The sequence below is a fragment of the Oncorhynchus gorbuscha genome, linkage group LG22, assembly GCF_021184085.1.
Source record: "Oncorhynchus gorbuscha isolate QuinsamMale2020 ecotype Even-year linkage group LG22, OgorEven_v1.0, whole genome shotgun sequence".
Classification (NCBI taxonomy): Eukaryota; Metazoa; Chordata; class Actinopteri; order Salmoniformes; family Salmonidae; genus Oncorhynchus; species Oncorhynchus gorbuscha.
In genome coordinates this window covers 38,291,656-38,313,710 of record NC_060194.1, presented here as the reverse complement: position 1 = coordinate 38,313,710, position 22,055 = coordinate 38,291,656, and the positions used below count along the sequence as shown (strand labels likewise).

Genomic DNA, 22,055 nt, shown 5'->3' with positions numbered 1-22,055 from the left:
GACAGGCAACCAACCACACTGGGACCAGGACACTAAAGGACAGGCAACCAACCACACTGGGACCAGGACTCTAAAGGACAGGCAACCAACCACACTGGGATCAGGACACTAAGGACAGGCAACCAACCACACTGGGATCAGGACACTAAAGGACAGGCAACCAACCACACTGGGATCAGGACACTAAGGACAGGCAACCAACCACACTGGGACCAGGACACTAAGGACAGGCAACCAACCACACTGGGACCAGGACACTAAGGACAGGCAACCAACCACACTGGGACCAGGACACTAAAGGACAGGCAACCAACCACACTGGGATCAGGACACTAAGGACAGGCAACCAACCACACTGGAATCAGGACACTAAAGGACAGGCAACCAACCACACTGGGATCAGGACACTAAGGACAGGCAACCAACCACACTGGGATCAGGACACTAAGGACAGGCAACCAACCACACTGGGATCAGGACACTAAAGGACAGGCAACCAACCACATTGGGACCAGGACACTAAAGGACAGGCAACCAACCACACTGGGATCAGGACACTAAGGACAGGCAACCAACCACACTGGGATCAGGACACTAAGGACAGGCAACCAACCACACTGGGATCAGGACACTAAAGGACAGGCAACCAACCACATTGGGACCAGGACACTAAAGGACAGGCAACCAACCACACTGGGACCAGAACACTAAGGACAGGCAACCAACCACACTGGGACCAGGACACTAAGGACAGGCAACCAACCACACTGGGACCAGGACACTAAGGACAGGCAACCAACCACACTGGGACCAGGACACTAAAGGACAGGCAACCAACCACACTGGGACCAGGACACTAAGGACAGGCAACCAACCACACTGGGACCAGGACACTAAGGACAGGCAACCAACCACACTGGGACCAGGACACTAAAGGACAGGCAACCAACCACACTGGGACCAGGACACTAAAGGACAGGCAACCAACCACACTGGGACCAGGACACTAAGGACAGGCAACCAACCACACTGGGACCAGGACACTAAAGGACAGGCAACCAACCACACTGGGACCAGGACTCTAAAGGACAGGCAACCAACCACACTGGGATCAGGACACTAAGGACAGGCAACCAACCACACTGGGATCAGGACACTAAAGGACAGGCAACCAACCACACTGGGATCAGGACACTAAGGACAGGCAACCAACCACACTGGGACCAGGACACTAAGGACAGGCAACCAACCACACTGGGACCAGGACACTAAGGACAGGCAACCAACCACACTGGGACCAGGACACTAAAGGACAGGCAACCAACCACACTGGGATCAGGACACTAAGGACAGGCAACCAACCACACTGGAATCAGGACACTAAAGGACAGGCAACCAACCACACTGGGATCAGGACACTAAGGACAGGCAACCAACCACACTGGGATCAGGACACTAAGGACAGGCAACCAACCACACTGGGATCAGGACACTAAAGGACAGGCAACCAACCACATTGGGACCAGGACACTAAAGGACAGGCAACCAACCACACTGGGATCAGGACACTAAGGACAGGCAACCAAACACACTGGGACACAATTTTCATGTTTCTTCTAAAGGACAACTATCCCTAGAACCAAACTTCAACCAGCCATCACCTTCCTGCTGGTCTCTGTTGTCATGGTTACCAGTTGGAAAAGGATCCCAGGCTGGATCTGCAGTGGATATAGAGGGCAATCCATTTTCATCTTACCTCATTATGTCTGAGGTTAAATACCTCGTTTCTCTCAGCACTTATTAAACTGCTGATATTAATTATGACATAATCATGATATATCGGAAGGAACGGTTGAAGATGGAGACACAGCACAATCGTGTGTGTGTGTGTGTGTGTGTGTGTGTGTGTGTGTGTGTGTGTGTGTGTGTGTGTGTGTGTGTGTGTGTGTGTGTGTGTGTGTGTGTGTGTGTGTGTGTGTGTGTGTGTGTGTGTGTGTGTGTGTGTGTGTGTGTGTGTGTGTGTGTGTGTGTGTGTGTGTGTGTGAGAGAGAGAGAGTTTACCCAGCATTCACAAGGATAAAAATCCATTCCCAGGCTATGATTATCCCGCAGGCTCATTCTGTCTTCCACACTGCAGACATCTCTGACTGTCTGACATCCTCACAATAATCATCATGTAACAGGAGTAGAACAAAACACACCACCACAGTATGACATAATCATTGGCTAAATTAGAATCTCTGATATTATACTGTATTTGTGGCCTATTAACAAAGTCATTGCTTTCTTCTGTATGTGTGTGTGTGTGTGTGTGTGTGTGTCTGTGTGTGTCTGTGTGTGTGTGTGTGTGTGTGTGTGTGTGTGTGTGTGTGTGTGTGTGTGTGTGTGTGTGTGTGTGTGTGTGTGTGTGTGTGTGTGTGTGTGTGTGTGTGTGTGTGTGTGTGTGTGTGTGTGTGTGTGTGTGTGTGTGTGTGTGTGTGTGTGTGTGTGTTTGATAGATAAACATGCTGTGGCTGGTTGTTCTTTAAAGCGAGTGGAGCAGAGAAATAAATAGGCCAGTGAATGAGCTGACAGCCTCCCTTCACGCTGTACCTGGACCTATGCACCATCACATCATCACATCAACAGACCAACACACCAACACACCATCACATCATCACATCATCACATCAACAGACCAACACACCAACAGACCATCACACCAACACACCAACAGACCATCAGACCAATACACAATCACACCATCAGACCAACATACCAATAGACCATCACACCATCACACCAACACACCATCAGACCAACATACCAATAGACCATCACACCATCACACCAACACACCATCAGACCAACACACCAACACACCATCAGACCAACACACCATCAGACCATCACACCATCAGACCAACAGAGCATCACACCAACAAACCAACAGACCATCAGACCAACACACCATCAGACCAACACACCATCAGACCATCACACCATCACACCATCACACCATCAGACCATCACACTATCACACCATCAGACCAACACACCATCAGACCATCACACCATCAGACCAACAGAGCATCACACCAACAAACCAACAGACCATCAGACCAACACACCATCAGACCAACACACCATCAGACCATCACACCATCACACCATCACACCATCAGAACAACAGACCATCACACCATCACACCATCAGAGCAACAGAGCAACAGACCATCACACCTTCACACCATCAGAGCAACAGAGCAACAGACCATCACACCATCAGACCAACACACCGTCAGACCATCACATCAACAGAGCAACAGACCAACACACCGTCAGAGCAACAGAGCAACAGACCAACACACCGTCAGACCATCAGACCAACAGAGCATCACATCAACAGAGCAACAGAGCAACAGACCAACACACCGTCAGAGCAACAGAGCAACAGACCAACACACCGTCAGACCATCACATCAACAGAGCAACAGACAATCAGACCATCACATCAACAGACCAACACACCGTCAGACCAACACACCGTCAGACCAACACACCGTCAGACCAACACACCGTCAGACCATCACATCAACAGACCAACACACCGTCAGACCATCACATCAACAGACCAACACACCATCAGACCATCACATCAACAGACCAACACACCATCAGACCAACACACCGTCAGACCAACACACCGTCAGACCAACACATCAACAGACCAACACACCGTCAGACCAAGACTCAGAAAAGCAGCTTGTTTTGACCTACAGCTGTTTATGCAACTCCTGCTCATTTCACCTTTTGAAACACTATGCTGTAAATGAATAGTGTAAACTACAATAAGAGAAGGAAAGGGGTGGAGAAATGGAGAACAACGGATAGAGAGAGGGTGAGAGCGTGACAAAGAGAGTGAGCGAGAGAGAAAGAGTGTCACGCCCTGATCTGTTTCACCTGTCTTGTGCTTGTCTCCACCCCCCATCAGGTGTTTCATATTTCCCCAGTATCCCCTGTGTACTTATACCTGCGTTTTCTGTCTGTCTGTTGCCAGTTCGTCTTGTCCCGTCAAGTCGTCCCAGTGTGTTTTTCCATGTTTTTCCTTCTTTCTAGTTTGTGTTCTAATCTTCTCAGTTCCGACCTGTTTTTGCTTGCCCTGACCCTGAGTCTGCCAGCTGTTCTACGCCTGCCTGACTCTTATTATTATTACTGATCTCCGCCTGTCCTGGACCTGCCATTTGCCTACCCCATGTATATTATAAATCTCTGAGACTCTAACCATCTGCCTCCTGTGTCTACATCTGGGTCTCATCCTGTGTCGTTATAGAGAGATAGAAAGGGAGGAGGTGAAAGGTTGAGTGAGAGAGAGGGGAAGAGGTTGAGAAGAAGAAAGAAAGAGAGTATGTGTGAGGTTGTGAGAGAGATAAAAAAGAGGATGTGATAGGGTTTGTGAGAGAGAGAGGGAGAGGCAGTGAGACAGGGAGCATGAGAGAAAGAGAGAAAGGAAGAGGTGAGAGAGGGAGAGAGAGAGAAGGGAGCATGAGAGAAAGAGAGAAAGGAAGAGGTGAGAGAGGGAGAGAGAGAAGGGAGCATGAGAGAAAGAGAGAGGAAGAGGTGAGAGAGGGAGGGAGAGGCAGAGACAGGGAGCATGAGAGAAAGAGAGAAAGGAAGAGGTGAGAGAGGGAGAGAGAGAAGGGAGAAAGAGAGAAAGAGAGAAAGGAAGAGGTGAGAGAGGGAGAGAGAGAGAAGGGAGCATGAGAGAAAGAGAGAGGAAGAGGTGAGAGAGGGAGAGGCAGAGAGACAGGGAGCATGAGAGAAAGAGAAAATGAGAGAAAGGAAGAGGTGAGAGAGGGAGAGAGAGAGAAGGGAGCATGAGAGAAAGAGAGAGGAAGAGGTGAGAGAGGGAGAGGCAGAGAGACAGGAGGCATGAGAGAAAGAGAAAACGAGAGAAAGGAAGAGGTGAGAGAGGGAGAGGCAGAGAGACAGGGAGCGTGAGAGAAAGAGAGAAAGAGAGAAAGGAAGAGGTGAGAGAGGGTGAGAGAGAGAGAAGGGAGCATGAGAGAAAGAGAGAAAGGAAGAGGTGAGAGAGGGAGAGAGAGAGAAGGGGGCATGAGAGAAAGAGAGAGGAAGAGGTGAAAGAGAGGGAGAGAGAGAGAGAAGGGAGCATGAGAGAAAGAGAGAGGAAGAGGTGAGAGAGAGGGAGAGAGAGCGGATAAGAGACCGAGCAGAACAGGTTGTGGGAGAGAGAGAGAGCGATAGAGAAGGAGAGAGAAAGAGAGAGAGAGATATGCAAACACAAACACTGTTACCTAGAGAGAGACCCTATAGCAATTTGACCAAAAGCACCAGTTAGATTCAACCAATCGACCACAAATAACAAAATTCAAACAAATAGAGATCTCTAGCCAAAATACATACTCTAATTATTGGCAAAACTAAATTCCATTTAATCACAAACTTCAATGTTACCAAATTCTAAAGAGATACTGTATCAAATTAGCATAACACCTTCTTAGGAGCAAATAATTAATACAAAGTAAGACAACAATGTACAGACTCAGTGACCATAGCCTGGCGATAGAGACAAGACACCATAGAAAAACAAGGAAGGTCAGAGAAGAAAGACTATTTTAGCACTGTGGGTCGGGTGAAGTACAGAATGAGCAGCACTTCCTACTCCACTGCTCCAGATATGACAGTCAGAGGTCATGTATTTATCTCCTGAAATTCAAAGAAAGAATTGCAGGATTTTTTGTACTGACTTTTGAGGAGATAATATGCATTTTGTTAGGGGAAAAACATAGCGACAGTAGATCTTGCTGCAGGTTATGTCCTGGTCTGTCATAATATTAGAGAGACAGTAGATCTTGCTGCAGGCTATGTCCTGGTCTGTCATAATATTAGAGAGACAGTAGATCTTGCTGCAGGCTATGTCCTGGTCTGTCATAATATTAGAGAGACAGTAGATCTTGCTGCAGGCTATGTCCTGGTCTGTCATAATATTAGAGAGACAGTAGATCTTGCTGCAGGCTATGTCCTGGTCTGTCTGTCATGCAGGTGAAAGAGGACCCAAAAGCGACTTGGCGAAAACAGAGTCTTTAATCCAGTAAAGTAAATACAAACAAAAAAACAACTTTAACTCGAAATGACGAGGACAAACTGGAGACTCGATCTTGAACAGCAGGTGAACAGCAGGTTGCCTCGGGAAGGCACTTGAACCAGACAGACTCAGACACCTGCTCACCACGCAGCATCTGAGGAAAACACGACACGACAGGGCGATACACAATCACAGCACGGTGAATTCTAAACAAGGAACCGACAGGACAGGAACGGAACACAAAGGAAGAAATAGGGACTCTAATCAGGGGAAAGGATCGGGAACAGGTGTGGGAAGACTAAATGATTGATTAGGGGAATAGGAACAGCTGGGAGCAGGAACGGAACGATAGAGAGAAGAGAGAGCGAGAGAGTGAGAGAGGGAGGGGGAGAGAGAGGGATAGAAAGAGGGAAAGAACCTAATAAGACCAGCAGAGGGAAACGAATAGAATGGGAAGCACAGGGACAAGACAAGATAATAAATGACAAAACATGACAGTACCCCCCACTCACCGAGCGCCTCCTGGCGCACTCGAGGAGGAATCCTGGCGGCAACGGAGGAAATCATCAATGAGTGAACGGTCCAGCACGTCCCGAGACGGAACCCAACTCCTCTCCTCAGGACCGTAACCCTCCCAATCCACTAAGTATTGGTGACCCCGTCCCGAGAACGCATGTCCATGATCTTATGTACCTTGTAAATAGGTGCGCTCTCGACAAGGACGGGAGGGGGGAGGGAAGACGAACGGGGGTGCGAAGAAAGGGCTTAACACAGGAGACATGGAAGACAGGATGGACGCGACGAAGATGTCGCGGAAGAAGCAGTCGCACAGCGACAGGATTGACGACCTGGGAGACACGGAACGGACCAATGAACCGCGGAGTCAACTTACGAGAAGCTGTCGTAAGAGGAAGGTTGCGAGTGGAAAGCCACACTCTCTGGCCGCAACAATACCTTGGACTCTTAATCCTGCGTTTATTGGCGGCTCTCACAGTCTGTGCCCTGTAACGGCAAAGTGCAGACCTCACCCTCCTCCAGGTGCGCTCACAACGTTGGACAAACGCTTGAGCGGAGGGAACGCTGGACTCGGCAAGCTGGGATGAGAACAGAGGAGGCTGGTAACCCAGACTACTCTGAAACGGAGATAACCCGGTAGCAGACGAAGGAAGCGAATTGTGAGCGTATTCTGCCCAGGGGAGCTGTTCTGCCCAAGACGCAGGGTTTCTGAAAGAAAGGCTGCGTAGTATGCGACCAATCGTCTGATTGGCCCTCTCTGCTTGACCGTTAGACTGGGGATGAAACCCGGAAGAGAGACTGACGGACGCACCAATCAAACGACAGAACTCCCTCCAAAACTGTGACGTGAATTGCGGGCCTCTGTCTGAAACGGCGTCTAACGGGAGGCCATGAATTCTGAATACATTCTCAATAATGATTTGTGCCGTCTCCTTAGCGGAAGGAAGTTTAGCGAGGGGAATGAAATGTGCCGCCTTAGAGAACCTATCGACAACCGTAAGAATCACAGTCTTCCCCGCAGACAAAGGCAGACCGGTAATGAAGTCTAAGGCGATGTGAGACCATGGTCGAGAAGGAATGGGGAGCGGTCTGAGACGACCGGCAGGAGGAGAGTTACCCGACTTAGTCTGCGCGCAGTCCGAACAAGCAGCCACGAAACGGCGCGTGTCACGCTCCTGAGTCGGCCACCAAAAGCGCTGGCGAATAGACGCAAGAGTGCCTCGAACACCGGGATGACCAGCTAACTTGGCAGAGTGAGCCCACTGAAGAACAGCCAGACGAGTGGAAACAGGAACGAAAAGGAGGTTACTAGGACAAGCGCGCGGCGACGCAGTGTGCGTGAGTGCTTGCTTAACCTGTCTTTCAATTCCCCAGACTGTTAACCCGACAACACGCCCATAAGGAAGAATCCCTCGGGATCAGTAGAAGCCACAGAAGAACTAAACAGACGGGATAAGGCATCAGGCTTGGTGTTCTTGCTACCCGGACGGTAAGAAATCACAAACTCGAAACGAGCGAAAAACAACGCCCAACGAGCTTGACGGGCATTAAGTCGTTTGGCAGAACGGATGTACTCAAGGTTCTTATGGTCTGTCCAAACGACAAAAGGAACGGTCGCCCCCTCCAACCACTGTCGCCATTCGCCTAGGGCTAAGCGGATGGCGAGCAGTTCACGGTTACCCACATCATAGTTGCGCTCAGATGGCGACAGGCGATGAGAAAAATAAGCGCAAGGATGAACCTTATCGTCAGACTGGAAGCGCTGGGATAGAATGGCTCCCACGCCTACCTCTGAAGCGTCAACCTCGACAATGAATTGTCTAGTGACGTCAGGAGTAACGAGGATAGGAGCGGACGTAAAACGTTCTTTTAGAAGATCAAAAGCTCCCTGGGCGGAACCGGACCACTTAAAACACGTCTTGACAGAAGTAAGAGCTGTGAGAGGGGCAGCAACTTGACCGAAATTACGAATGAAACGCCGATAGAAATTAGCGAAACCTAAAAAGCGCTGCAACTCGACACGTGACCTTGGAACGGGCCAATCACTGACAGCTTGGACCTTAGCGGAATCCATCTGAATGCCTTCAGCGGAAATAACGGAACCGAGAAAAGTAACGGAGGAGACATGAAAAGAGCACTTCTCAGCCTTTACGTAGAGACAATTCTCTAAAAGGCGCTGTAGAACACGTCGAACGTGCTGAACATGAATCTCGAGTGACGGAGAAAAAATCAGGATATCGTCAAGATAGACAAAAACAAAGATGTTCAGCATGTCTCTCAGAACATCATTAACTAATGCCTGAAAAACAGCTGGCGCATTGGCGAGACCGAACGGCAGAACCCGGTACTCAAAATGCCCTAACGGAGTGTTAAACACCGTTTTCCACTCGTCCCCCTCTCTGATGCGCACGAGATGGTAAGCGTTACGAAGGTCCAACTTAGTAAAGCACCTGGCTCCCTGCAGAATCTCGAAGGCTGATGACATAAGGGGAAGCGGATAACGATTCTTAACCGTTATGTCATTCAGCCCTCGATAATCCACGCAGGGGCGCAGAGTACCGTCCTTCTTCTTAACAAAAAGAACCCCGCCCCGGCCGGAGAGGAAGAAGGCACTATGGTACCGGCGTCAAGAGACACAGACAAATAATCCTCGAGAGCCTTACGTTCGGGAGCCGACAGAGAGTATAGTCTACCCCGAGGAGGAGTGGTCCCCGGAAGGAGATCAATACTACAATCATACGACCGGTGAGGAGGAAGGGAGTTGGCTCGGGACCGACTGAAGACCGTGCGCAGATCATGATATTCCTCCGGCACTCCTGTCAAATCGCCAGGTTCCTCCTGAGAGGTAGGGACAGAAGAAACGGGAGGGATGGCAGACATTAAACACTTCACATGACAAGAAACGTTCCAGGATAGGATAGAATTACTAGACCAATTAATAGAAGGATTATGACATACTAGCCAGGGATGACCCAAAACAACAGGTGTAAACGGTGAACGGAAAATCAAAAAAGAAATAGTCTCACTGTGGTTACCAGATACTGTGAGGGTTAAAGGTAGTGTCTCAAATCTGATACTGGGAAGATGACTACCATCTAAGGCGAACATGGGCGTAGGCTTCTCTAACTCTCTGAAAGGAATGTCATGTTTCCGAACCCATGCTTCGTCCATGAAACAACCCTCAGCCCCAGAGTCTATCAAGGCACTACATGTAGCACCCGAACCGGTCCAGCGTAGATGGACCGACAAAGTAGTACAGGATTTTGATGGAGAGACTTGAGTAGTTGCGCTCACCTGTAGCCCTCCGCTTACAGATGAGCTCTGGCTTTTACTGGACATGAATTAACAAAATGTCCAGCAACTCCGCAATAGAGGCACAGGCGGTTGGTGATCCTCCGTTCCCTCTCCTTAGTCGAGATGCGAATCCCTCCCAGCTGCATGGGCTCAGTCTCAAAGCCAGAGGAGGGAGATGGTTGCGATGCGGAGCAGGGAAACACCGTTGATGCGAGCTCTCTTCCACGAGCCCGGTGACGAAGATCTACCCGTCGTTCTATGCGGATGGCGAGAGCAATCAAAGAGTCCACATCTGAAGGAACCTCCCGGGAGAGAATCTCATCCTTAACCACTGCGTGGAGTCCCTCCAGAAAACGAGCGAGCAGCGCCGGCTCGTTCCACTCACTAGAGGCAGCAAGAGTGCGAAACTCAATAGAATAATCCGTTATGGACCGTTCACCTTGGCATAAGGAAGCCAGGGCCCTAGAAGCCTCCCTACCAAAAACTGAACGGTCAAAAACCCGAATCATCTCCTCTTTAAAGTTCTGGAACTTGTTAGAGCAATCAGCCCTTGCCTCCCAGATAGCTGTGCCCCATTCTCGAGCCCGGCCAGTAAGGAGTGAAATGACGTAAGCAACCCGAGCTCTCTCTCTAGAGTATGTGTTGGGTTGGAGAGAGAACACAATCTCACACTGCGTGAGAAAGGAGCGGCACTCAGTGGGCTGCCCGGAGTAGCAAGGTGGGTTATTAACCCTAGGTTCTGGAGGCTCGGCAGGCCAGGAAGTAACAGGTGGCACGAGACGTAGACTCTGGAACTGTCCAGAGAGGTCGGAAACCTGAGCGGCCAGGTTCTCCACGGCATGGCGAGCAGCAGACAATTCCTGCTCGTGTCTGCCGAGCATGGCTCCTTGGATCTCGACGGCAGTGTAACGAGCGTCTGAAGTCGCTGGGTCCATTCCTTGGTCGGTTCCTTCTGTCATGCAGGTGAAAGAGGACCCAAAAGCGACTTGGCGAAAACAGAGTCTTTAATCCAGTAAAGTAAATACAAACAAAAAAACAACTTTAACTCGAAATGACGAGGACAAACTGGAGACTCGATCTTGAACAGCAGGTGAACAGCAGGTTGCCTCGGGAAGGCACTTGAACCAGACAGACTCAGACACCTGCTCACCACGCAGCATCTGAGGAAAACACGACACGACAGGGCGATACACAATCACAGCACGGTGAATTCTAAACAAGGAACCGACAGGACAGGAACGGAACACAAAGGAAGAAATAGGGACTCTAATCAGGGGAAAGGATCGGGAACAGGTGTGGGAAGACTAAATGATTGATTAGGGGAATAGGAACAGCTGGGAGCAGGAACGGAACGATAGAGAGAAGAGAGAGCGAGAGAGTGAGAGAGGGAGGGGGAGAGAGAGGGATAGAAAGAGGGAAAGAACCTAATAAGACCAGCAGAGGGAAACGAATAGAATGGGAAGCACAGGGACAAGACAAGATAATAAATGACAAAACATGACACTGTCATAATATTAGAGAGACAGTAGATCTTGCTGCAGGCTATGTCCTGGTCTGTCATAATATTAGAGACAGTAGATCTTGCTGCAGGCTATGTCCTGGTCTGTCATAATATTAGAGAGACAGTAGATCTTGCTGCAGGTTATGTCCTGGTCTGTCATAATATTAGAGAGACAGTAGATCTTGCTGCAGGCTATGTCCTGGTCTGTCATAATATTAGAGAGACAGTAGATCTTGCTGCAGGTTATGTCCTGGTCTGTCATAATATTAGAGAGACAGTAGATCTTGCTGCAGGCTATGTCCTGGTCTGTCATAATATTAGAGAGACAGTAGATCTTGCTGCAGGTTATGTCCTGGTCTGTCATAATATTAGAGAGACAGTAGATCTTGCTGCAGGCTATGTCCTGGTCTGTCATAATATTAGAGAGACAGTAGATCTTGCTGCAGGCTATGTCCTGGTCTGTCATAATATTAGAGAGACAGTAGATCTTGCTGCAGGCTATGTCCTGGTCTGTCATAATATTAGAGAGACAGTAGATCTTGCTGCAGGCTATGTCCTGGTCTGTCATAATATTAGAGAGACAGTAGATCTTGCTGCAGGCTATGTCCTGGTCTGTCATAATATTAGAGAGACAGTAGATCTTGCTGCAGGCTATGTCCTGGTCTGTCATAATATTAGAGAGACAATAACTCCCATAATGTCATACACCCTTAATTGATTAATTGTTGCTGTTTTTATTTTATTTTGTTGATATATTTTATTATTGTTGCTCAAACATATTGTTAATGTATGTAATACTTCATATACATTGCTTTGGCAACCATCCATTCATGCCAATAAAGCATTTATGTCACGTCCTGACCTTCGTTCATTTTTTATGTCTCTATTTTAGGTTGGTCACGGTCGTGAGTTGGGGTGGTCATTCTATGTTTTGTTCTATGTTTGTATTTCTATGTGTTTGGCCTGGTATGGTTCCCAATCAGAAGCAGCTGTCAATCATTGTCTCTGATTGAGAACCATACTTAGGCAGCCTGTTTTCACCCTTGAGTTGTGGGTAGTTGTTTTCTGTCTCTGTACCAGACAGGACTGTTTCGTTTGTTCCGTTTGTTATTTTTGTTCTAGTGTTCAGTGTAATTAAAAGATCATGAACACGCTGCACCTTGGTCCTCTCCTTCTTCCACCAACGACGATCGTTACAATTTATTTAAAAGAGAGAGAGAGACCCTGAAGCCCCTCATTGATTACGCAGCCTGATGAGGTCCACTCTGATTCAGTCAAGAAAAACACAAACACTGGCCACCACTCAACGTTGACAGAACAGAGTGAGAGAGAGAGATGGAGGGAGAGAGAGAGTGAGAGAGAAAGAGAGAGAGAGAGGGGGTAGGGAGGGAGAGAGAGAGAGAGAAAGAGAGAAGAGAGTGAGACAGCGAGAGAATAAGAGAGAAAGAGAAAGCACGAGAGAGAAAGAGAGAAAGAGAGATGGCTGGTTGGTTCTGGAGCTCTGTTCACAAACACAAACAGACCCTACAGTGCCCCAGTATAGAAACACATTTAGACCCAACCAACTTATGAGAAAGCAAAAATATATCTATTTGACACACTGGAAAGAATCAAAAACAAAAAGACTGAGCAAATTGGAATGCTATCTGGCCCTAAACAGAGAGTACACAGTGGCAGAATACCTGACTACTGTAACTGACCCCAAATCAAGAAAATCCTTGACTATGTACAGACTCTGTGAGCATAGCCTTGCTATTGAGAGAGGCCGCCATAGGCAGACCTGGCTCTTGAGAGAAGACAGGCTATGTGTCCACTGCCCACAAAATGAGGTGGAAACTGAGCTGCACTTCCTAACCTCCTGACAAATGTATGACCATATTAGAGACACATATTTTTCTCAGATTACACAGAGAACACAAAGAATTCGAAAACAAATCCAATTTTGATGATCTCCCATATCTATTGGGTAAAATACCACAGCGTGCAAGATTTGTGACGAGTTGCCACAAGAAAAGGTCAACCAGTGAAGAACAAACACCATTGTAAATACAACCTATATTTATGTTGATTTTTTCCCCCTTTTTACTTCATTACAATACTGTCTATAGACATGATATGACATTGGACATGTCTCTATTATTTTGGAACTTGTGAGTGTAATATTTACTGTTCACTTTTTATTTTTTATTTCACTTTTGTTTATTAATTTCACTTGTGTTGGCAATGTAAACATATGTTTCCTATGCCTATAAAGCCCATTGAATGGAACTGAGAGAGAGGGAGAGAGAGAGAGAGAGAGAGAGAGAGAGAGAGAGAGAGAGAGAGAGAGAGAGAGAGAGAGAGAGAGAGAGAGAGAGAGAGAGAGAGAGAGAGAGAGAGAGAGAGAGAGAGAGAGAGAGAGAGAGAGAGAGAGAGAGAGAGAGAGAGAGAGAGAGAGAGAGAGAGAGAGAGAGAGAGAGAGAGAGAGAGAGAGAGAGAGAGAGAGAGAGAGAGAAAGAGACCACCACTCTCATATTAGTGAGACCCAGTCTTCCATGAGTTCCTCTATGTATTGTTTCTGTTTGTGTACCAGAGCTGCTAATGTGAGGGATGGAAACAAGGAGCTAATACAGGACGGTAAAATGGCACACTGCTCGCCTTCCCTCCAGAGGCTTTCCCTCCAGAGGCTATCATCTCAATGAAACCACATGCCATGTGCTATCAATGATGTGCTTTTCTCTGACATCTCTGTCAAAACCATTTACTGTTGTTAGCCACGATCTTTGGTTCTACATATATGCATCACATCTCAGCCTCTGATCAATATACAACATATCTACAACATGTTGACAACATCAACTGTTTCCAAGAGAGCAAAATAAATCACCACAGGAATGTGTGATGCAGCAGGAATGTGTGATGCAGCAGGAATGTGTGATGCAGCAAGAATGTGTGATGCAGCAGGAATGTGTGATGCAGGAGGAATGTGTGATGCAGCAGGAATGTGTGATGCAGCAGGAATGTGTGATGCAGCAGGAATGTGTGATGCAGCAGGAATGTGTGATGCAGCAGGAATGCCTAAGAGGAAGCAGGAAATATGGTGCACCAGCTACAAGCCCCATTCACTATCAGGTGAGAAACAGCTCTGGAGAGAGAGACTGAATCAGGCGCTTAATCAGAGGGCTATCTACGGAAGCATGACCACCTTCCTATTCCCTAGTGGGAGTACATACAGAATGGGTCTGGAATGAGGAGTTCTGTAGGTCGGAAGGCAACACGCTATAATCTCGGAATTGAAAAACACATTGAATAACAGCACCGAGGAAACAACCGTGGGGATTGTACAGAGATCACCGTGACTGGGGCCCTGATGGAGAGAAACTAAGAATATGATGCCAGTGTTTTGTTCAGCTTTATGTGCAAATCTTTGGATTAAAAATGTAATTAAATTTGTTTGATTTATTTATTAACTGACAGACAGACAGGACTTACCAGCGGAGTCCAGAGTTCCGTTGCTTTGGTTGAATCCGGCACCTCTGCCACCTTCCTCGTCCATGTTGCTAGGCAACCCAGAGCCGAGTGAGTGAGACAAGGCTGTCTCCTCCTCCACTGGTGGTTCGGAGGGCACCTCCAGGGGCTCTCTCTCCAGCCCCTCGCCACCCCACTTTCCAGCTCTCTCCGTGGGGACCCAGGATATGGACGGAGATGCCACCATGGAGCTGCCCTGGCTGACTGAGGCTGAGGGTGGAGGGGCTGGAGCTCCAGCACCTGGTCTGAATGGAGGGGAAGAGTCTCTGCTGTCTGACCCAGCTGTGGAGCTGCTGACTGCGGGTCGGGTTGTGCTGCCACTGGCTCGTGACTGGTTCTTCCTCATGGTTCTGTTGTTGGATGGAGGGACCCTGAGTCTGGGTTTGGTTGTTCCAATGGGGATACCGTTAAACTGGATCTCCCCTCTGGCCTCGTCGGATGCCCCCAGGGCACTCCCTTCCTCCTCTTTCACCATCGCTCTCCCGCTCCCAGTGTTGGCTATGCTATCTGCTCTAGTGGTACTAGTGGTAACCTCTTCCTTTCTCCTATAACCCGGCTGGGGTGAGGTCACACCCGTTGATGGGGTCACTTGGACCCATGTGTCTGGGATAGCCTCCCACTCTCCAGTGGTGGAGGTGGAGGCAGAGGACTGGTTCTCTGTGGCCGGGGTAAAGGTGAGCAGGGCTGGGGAGGCTGATGGCTCACCAGGGGAGGACAACGGCACACCAGGGGAGGACGACGGCTCACCAGGGGAGGACGACGGCTCACCGGCGGAGGACGACGGCACACCAGGGGAGGACGACGGCACACCAGGGGAGGACGACGGCTCACCAGGGGAGGACAACGGCACACCAGGGGAGGACGAAGGCTCACCAGGGGAGGACGACGGCTCACCAGGGGAGGACGATGACACACCAGGGGAGGACGACGACACACCAGGGGAGGACGATGGCACACCGGGGGAGGACGACGGCTCACCAGGGGAGGACGAGGGCACACCAGGGGAGGACGACGGCACACCAGGGGAGGACGACTGCACACCAGACGAGGACGACGGCACACCAGGGGAGGACGACGGCTCACCAGCGGAGGACGACGGCTCATCAGCGGAGGACGACGGCTCATCAGCGGAGGACGACGGCTCACCAGCGGAGGACGATGGCCCACCAGCGGAGGACGATGGCCCACCAGCGGAGGATGATGGCTCACCAGGGGAGGACGATGACTCACCAGCGGAGGATGAAGGCTCACCAGGGGAGGACGACGGCTCACCAGCGGAGGACGATGGCTCACCAGGGGAGGACAACGGCTCACCAGCGGAGGACGACGGCTCATCAGCGGAGGACGATGGCTCACCAGTGGAGGATGACGGCTCACCAGTGGGTGGTGAATCATCTAGGTCCCCCAGTCCTGACCCATCCCACCACCCACCACCCCATGAGGATAAACCTGAAGAGGGAAGAGAGGGAAGAGGTTAGAGGAGGCAGTGGGATATGTAAAGAGGGAGAGAGAAGGAAAGAAGGAGAAGGGAGTGAGAAAAGGGGCAGAGATGCCCACACCCAATATAACCCCCCTCAGATCAGACCTATGCCCCTCCCGCCCACCCCATGCCCCACACTCCTGCAAAGAGTGCCGCAACATGAAATACACACATACGCCCAGGCCGTGAGCAGGCAAACAGGCCCAACCCTGAAAAACAGCTTCTATCTCAAGGCCATCAGACTGTTAAACAGCCACCGCTAACATTGAGTGGCTGCTGCCAACATACTGACTCAACTCCAGCCACTTCAGTAATGGAAATTGAAGTAAAAAATGTATCACTAGCCACTTTAAACAATGCCACTTTATATAATGTTTACAAACCCTACATTACTCATCTCATATGTATATGCATATACTGTACTCTATATCATCTACTGCATCTTGCCATCTTTATGTAATACATGTATCACTAGCCACTTTAAACTATGTCACTTTTATGTTTACATACCCTACATTACTCATCTCATATGTATATACTGTACTCGATACCATCTACTGTTCTGTACCATCGCTCATTCATATATCTTTATGTACAAATTCTTTACCCCTTTACACTTGTGTGTATAAGGTAGTAGTTGTGGAATTGTTTGGTTAGATTATTCGTGGTTATTACTGCATTGTCGGAACTAGAAGCACAAGCATTTCGCTACACTCACATTAACATCTGCTAACCATGTGTATGTAAAAAATCAAATTTGATTTGAATTGATTTGAACCCCCCATTCTTGCAATAGCCCAAGTCAATGGCATGTACCAGATGCTCAGCAGGCTCTGCTCACACTTACTGGTCTGAGGCAAAACCACACGACTAACAACTTTGGACACTTTATGGAACCCAAAGCCTTCACTATCTCATTCTGGAATATCCAAGGCCTTAGGTCATCTGCTTTTGGCCTAAAAAGCAGGAACCTGGACTTCACCAAAGAAATTAGAAATACACACATCATCCTACAAGAAACATGGTATTTTTTTAACCTTTATTTTACTAGGCAAGCAAGTCAGTTAAGAACAAATTATTATTTTCTATGAAGGCTCAGGAACAGTGCCTGTTCAGGGGCAGAACGACAGATTTGCCCCAGATTTGCACCTTGTCAGCTCAGGGATTTGAACTTGCAACCTTTTGGTTACTAGTCCAACACTCTAACCACTAGGCTACCCTGCCGCCCGGAGTTGGATGGATCCACTGGTTGCCCTCTAGGTTACAGAGAGCTGGTAGTCGCATCCACCAAAGGAACATTTTGAACAGAGAAAAATGTCCTCCTATATCCCTCCACTAGAATCCCCATACTTTAATGAAGTCAGTTTCTCCATCCTGGAGGGGGAAATCAACCATTTCCAGGCCCAGGGACATGTACTAGTCTGTGGCGACCTAATGCTACAACTGGACAAGAGCCTGACACCCTCAGCACACAGGGGGACAAACACCTACCTTGAGGTGACACCAATCCCTCCGCCATATACCCCTCAAGACACAACTATGACACCAAAACAAACAACTCCTGCAGCTCTGTCACATGCTGGGCATGTATATAGACAATGGTAGATTTAGAGGGGACTCCTACAGTAGGTACACCTATAACTCATCTCTTGGCAGTAGTACTGTGGACTACTTATCACTGACCTCAACCCAGAGTCTCTCAGAGAGTTCACAGTCAACCCACTGTCATCCCTAACAGATCACTGCAAAATCCCAGTCTACTTGAACAGAGCAATCCTCAATCATGAGGCATCAATGCCAAAGGAACTGAATAATATCAACAAATACTATAGATGGAAGGAAAGCAGTGCAGAAACCTACCATAAAACAATGAGGCAACAACAAATTCAATCCCTTTTAGACAACTTCCTGGACAAAAGGTTTTACTGTAATAGTGAAGGTGTAAACTTGGCAGATGAAAATCTAAACAGTATACCAGTGTCCCTATCAAAAAATGTCAAGCAGACAACCTAAGAAAATGAACAACAATGACAAATGTTTTGATGAAGAATGCAAAAACCTAAGACAGAAATTGAGAAAACTATCCAACCAAAAACATGGAGACCCAGAAAACCTGAGCCTACACCTTCAGTATGGTGAATCACGAAACCATTACAGTAATACACTACGGAAAAAGAAGGAGCAGCACGTCAGAAATCAGCTCAATGTAATGGAAGAATCCATAGAATCCAATCCATTTAACTCACTCTGGCATCTTCCCCAATATTTGGAACCAAGGACTGATCAACCCAATCCACAAAATTGGGGACAAATTTGACCCAAATAACTACTTTGAGATATAAGTCAACATCAACCTTGGGTAAATCCTCTGCATTATCATTAACAGCAGACTCATACATTTCCTCAGCGAAAACAATGTAACTGAGCAAATATCAAATTGGCTTTTTACCAAATTACCGTAAGACAGACCACGTATTCACCCTGCACACCCTAATTGACAAACAAACAAACCAAAACAAAGGCAGTCTTCTCATGCTTTGTTGATTTCAAAAAAGCTTTTGAGTCAATTTGGCATGAGGGTCTGCTATAAAAATGGATGGAAAGTTGTGTTAGGGGAAAAACATACAACATTATAAAATACACAAACAGCAAGTGTGTGGTTAAAATGTGCAAAAAAAAACACACACCTTTCTATCCACACGGCCATGAGGTGAGACAGGGATGCAGCTTTATCCCCACCCTCTTCAACATATATATATCAACGATTTGGCAAGGGCACTAAAACAGTCTGCAACACCCGGCCTCACCCTACTAGAATCTGAAGTCAAATATCTACTATTTGCTGATGAGCCACACCAAACTGGAAGTCTTCCGACTAGCTTGGAAAGACAGTACCGTGCAGTACCGAAGAGCCCTTACTGCTGCTCGATCATCCTATTTTTCTAACTTAATTGAGGAAAATAAGAACAATCCGAAATTCCTTTTTGATACTGTCGCAAAGCTAACTAAAAAGCAGCATTCCCCAAGAGAGAATGACTTTCACTTTAGCAGTGATAAATTCATGAACTTCTTTGAGGAAAAGATAATGATTATTAGAAAGCAAATTACGGACTCCTCTTTAAACCTGCGTATTCCTTCAAAGCTCAGTTGTCCTGAGTCTGCACAACTCTCCCAGGACCTAGGATCAAGAGAGACGCTCAAGTGTTTTAGTACTATATCTCTTGACACAATGATGAAAATAATGATGGCCTCTAAACCTTCAAGCTGCATACTGGACCCTATTCCAACTAAACTACTGAAAGAGCTGCTTCCTGTGCTTGGCCCTCCTATGTTGAACATAATAAACGGCTCTCTATCCACCGGATGTGTACCAAACTCACTAAAAGTGGCAGTAATAAAGCCTCTCTTGAAAAAGCCAAACCTTGACCCAGAAAATATTTAAAAACTATCGGCCTATATCGAATCTTCCATTCCTCTCAAATTTTTTAGAAAAGGCTGTTTAGCAACAACTTACTGCCTTCCTGAAGACAAACAATGTATACGAAATGCTTCAGTCTGGTTTTAGACCCCATCATAGCACTGAGACGGCACTTGTGAAGGTGGTAAATGACATTTTAATGGCATTGGACCGAGGCTCTGCATCTGTCCTCATGCTCCTAGACCTTAGTGCTGCTTTTGATACCATCGATCACCACATTCTTTTGGAGAGATTGGAAACCCAAATTGGTCTACACGGACAAGTTCTGGCCTGGTTTAGATCTTATCTGTCGGAAAGATATCAGTTTGTCTCTGTGAATGGTTTGTCCTCTGACAAATCAACTGTAAATTTCGGTGTTCCTCAAGGTTCCGTTTTAGGACCACTATTGTTTTCACTATATATTTTATCTCTTGGGGATGTTGTTCGAAAACATAATGTTAACTTTCACTGCTATGCGGATGACACACAGCTGTACATTTCAATGAAACATGGTGAAGCCCCAAAATTGCCCTTGCTAGAAGCATGTGTTTCAGACATAAGGAAGTGGATGGCTGCAAACTTTCTACTTTTAAACTCAGACAAAACAGAGATGCTTGTTCTAGGTCCCAAGAAACAAAGAGATCTTCTGTTGAATCTGACAATTAATCTTAATGGTTGTACAGTCGTCTCAAATAAAACTGTGAAGGACCTCGGCATTACTCTGGACCCTGATCTCTCTTTTGAAGAACATATCAAGACCATTTCAAGGACAGCTTTTTTCCATCTACGTAACATTGCAAAAATCAGAAGTTTTCTGTCCAAAAATGATGCAGAAAAATGAATCCATGTTTTTGTCACTTCTAGGTTAGACTACTGCAATGCTCTACTTTCCGGCTACCCGGATAAAGCACTAAATAAACTTCAGTTGGTGCTAAATACGGCTGCTAGAATCCTGACTAGAAACAAAAAATTTGACTATATTACTCCAGTGCTAGCCTCTCTACACTGGCTTCCTGTCAAAGCAAGGGCTGATTTCAAGGTTTTACTGCTAACCTACAAAGCATTACATGGGCTTGCTCCTACCTATCTCTCTGATTTGGTCCTGCCGTACATACCTACACGTACGCTACGGTCACAAGACGCAGGCCTCCTAATTGTCCTAATTTCTAAGCAAACAGCTGGAGGCAGGGCTTTCTCCTATAGAGCTTCATTTTTATGGAACGGTCTGCCTACCCATGTCAGAGACGCAAACTCGGTCTCAACCTTTAAGTCTTTACTGAAGAATCATCTCTTCAGTGGGTCATATGATTGAGTGTAGTCTGGCCCAGGAGTGGGAAGGTGAACGGAAAGGCTCTGGAGCAACGAACCGTCCTTGCTGTCTCTGCCTAGCCGGTTCCCCTCTTTCCACTGGGATTCTCTGCCTCTAACCCTATTACAGGGGCTGAGTCACTGGCTTACTGGGGCTCTCTCATGCCGTCCCTGGAAGGGGTGCGTCACCTGAGTGGGATGATTCACTGATGTGGTCATCCTGTCTGGGTTGGCGCCCCCCCCCCCCCCCGGGTTGTGCATGGCGGAAATCTTTGTGGGCTATACTCAGACTTGTCTCAGGATGGTGAGTTGGTGGTTGAAGATGTCCCTCTAGTGGTGTGGGGGCTGTGCTTTGGCAAAGTGGGTGGGGTTATATCCTTCCTGTTTGGCCCTGTCCGGGGGTGTCCTCGGATGGGGCCACAGTGTCTCCTGACCCCTCATGTCTCAGCCTCCAGTATTTATGCTGCAGTAGTTTATGTGTCAGGGGGCTAGGGTCAGTTTGTTAAATCTGGAGTACTTCTCCTGTCCTATTCAGTGTCCTGTGTGAATCTAAGTGTGCGTTCTCTAATTCTCTCCTTCTCTCTTTCTTTCTCTCTCTCGAAGGACCTGAGCCCTAGGACCATGCCACAGGACTACCTGACATGATGACTCCTTGCTGTCCCCAGTCCACCTGGCCGTGCTGCTGCTCCAGTTTCAACTGACCTGAGCCCTAGGACCATGCCCCAGGACTACCTGACATGATGACTCCTTGCTGTCCCCAGTCCACCTGGCCGTGCTGCTGCTCCAGTTTCAACTGTTCTGCCTTATTATTATTCGACCATGCTGGTCATTTATGAACATTTTAACATCTTGGACATGTTCTGTTATAATCTCCACCCAGCACAGCCAGAAGAGGACTGGCCACCCC

General features: G+C 47.8%; 1 protein-coding gene across 1 annotated transcript in view; it reads right to left on the bottom strand.

Moving 5' to 3' along the window:
- The window catches only part of LOC124009962 (neurocan core protein-like), a 161,982-nt gene that overhangs the window by 30,781 nt on the left and 109,146 nt on the right, over window positions 1-22,055 (bottom strand). The window contains exon 13 of the mRNA XM_046322233.1: window positions 14,868-16,352. Coding sequence (XP_046178189.1) covers window positions 14,868-16,352 — 1,485 coding nt within the window. The remainder of the gene's footprint in view (window positions 1-14,867; window positions 16,353-22,055) is intronic.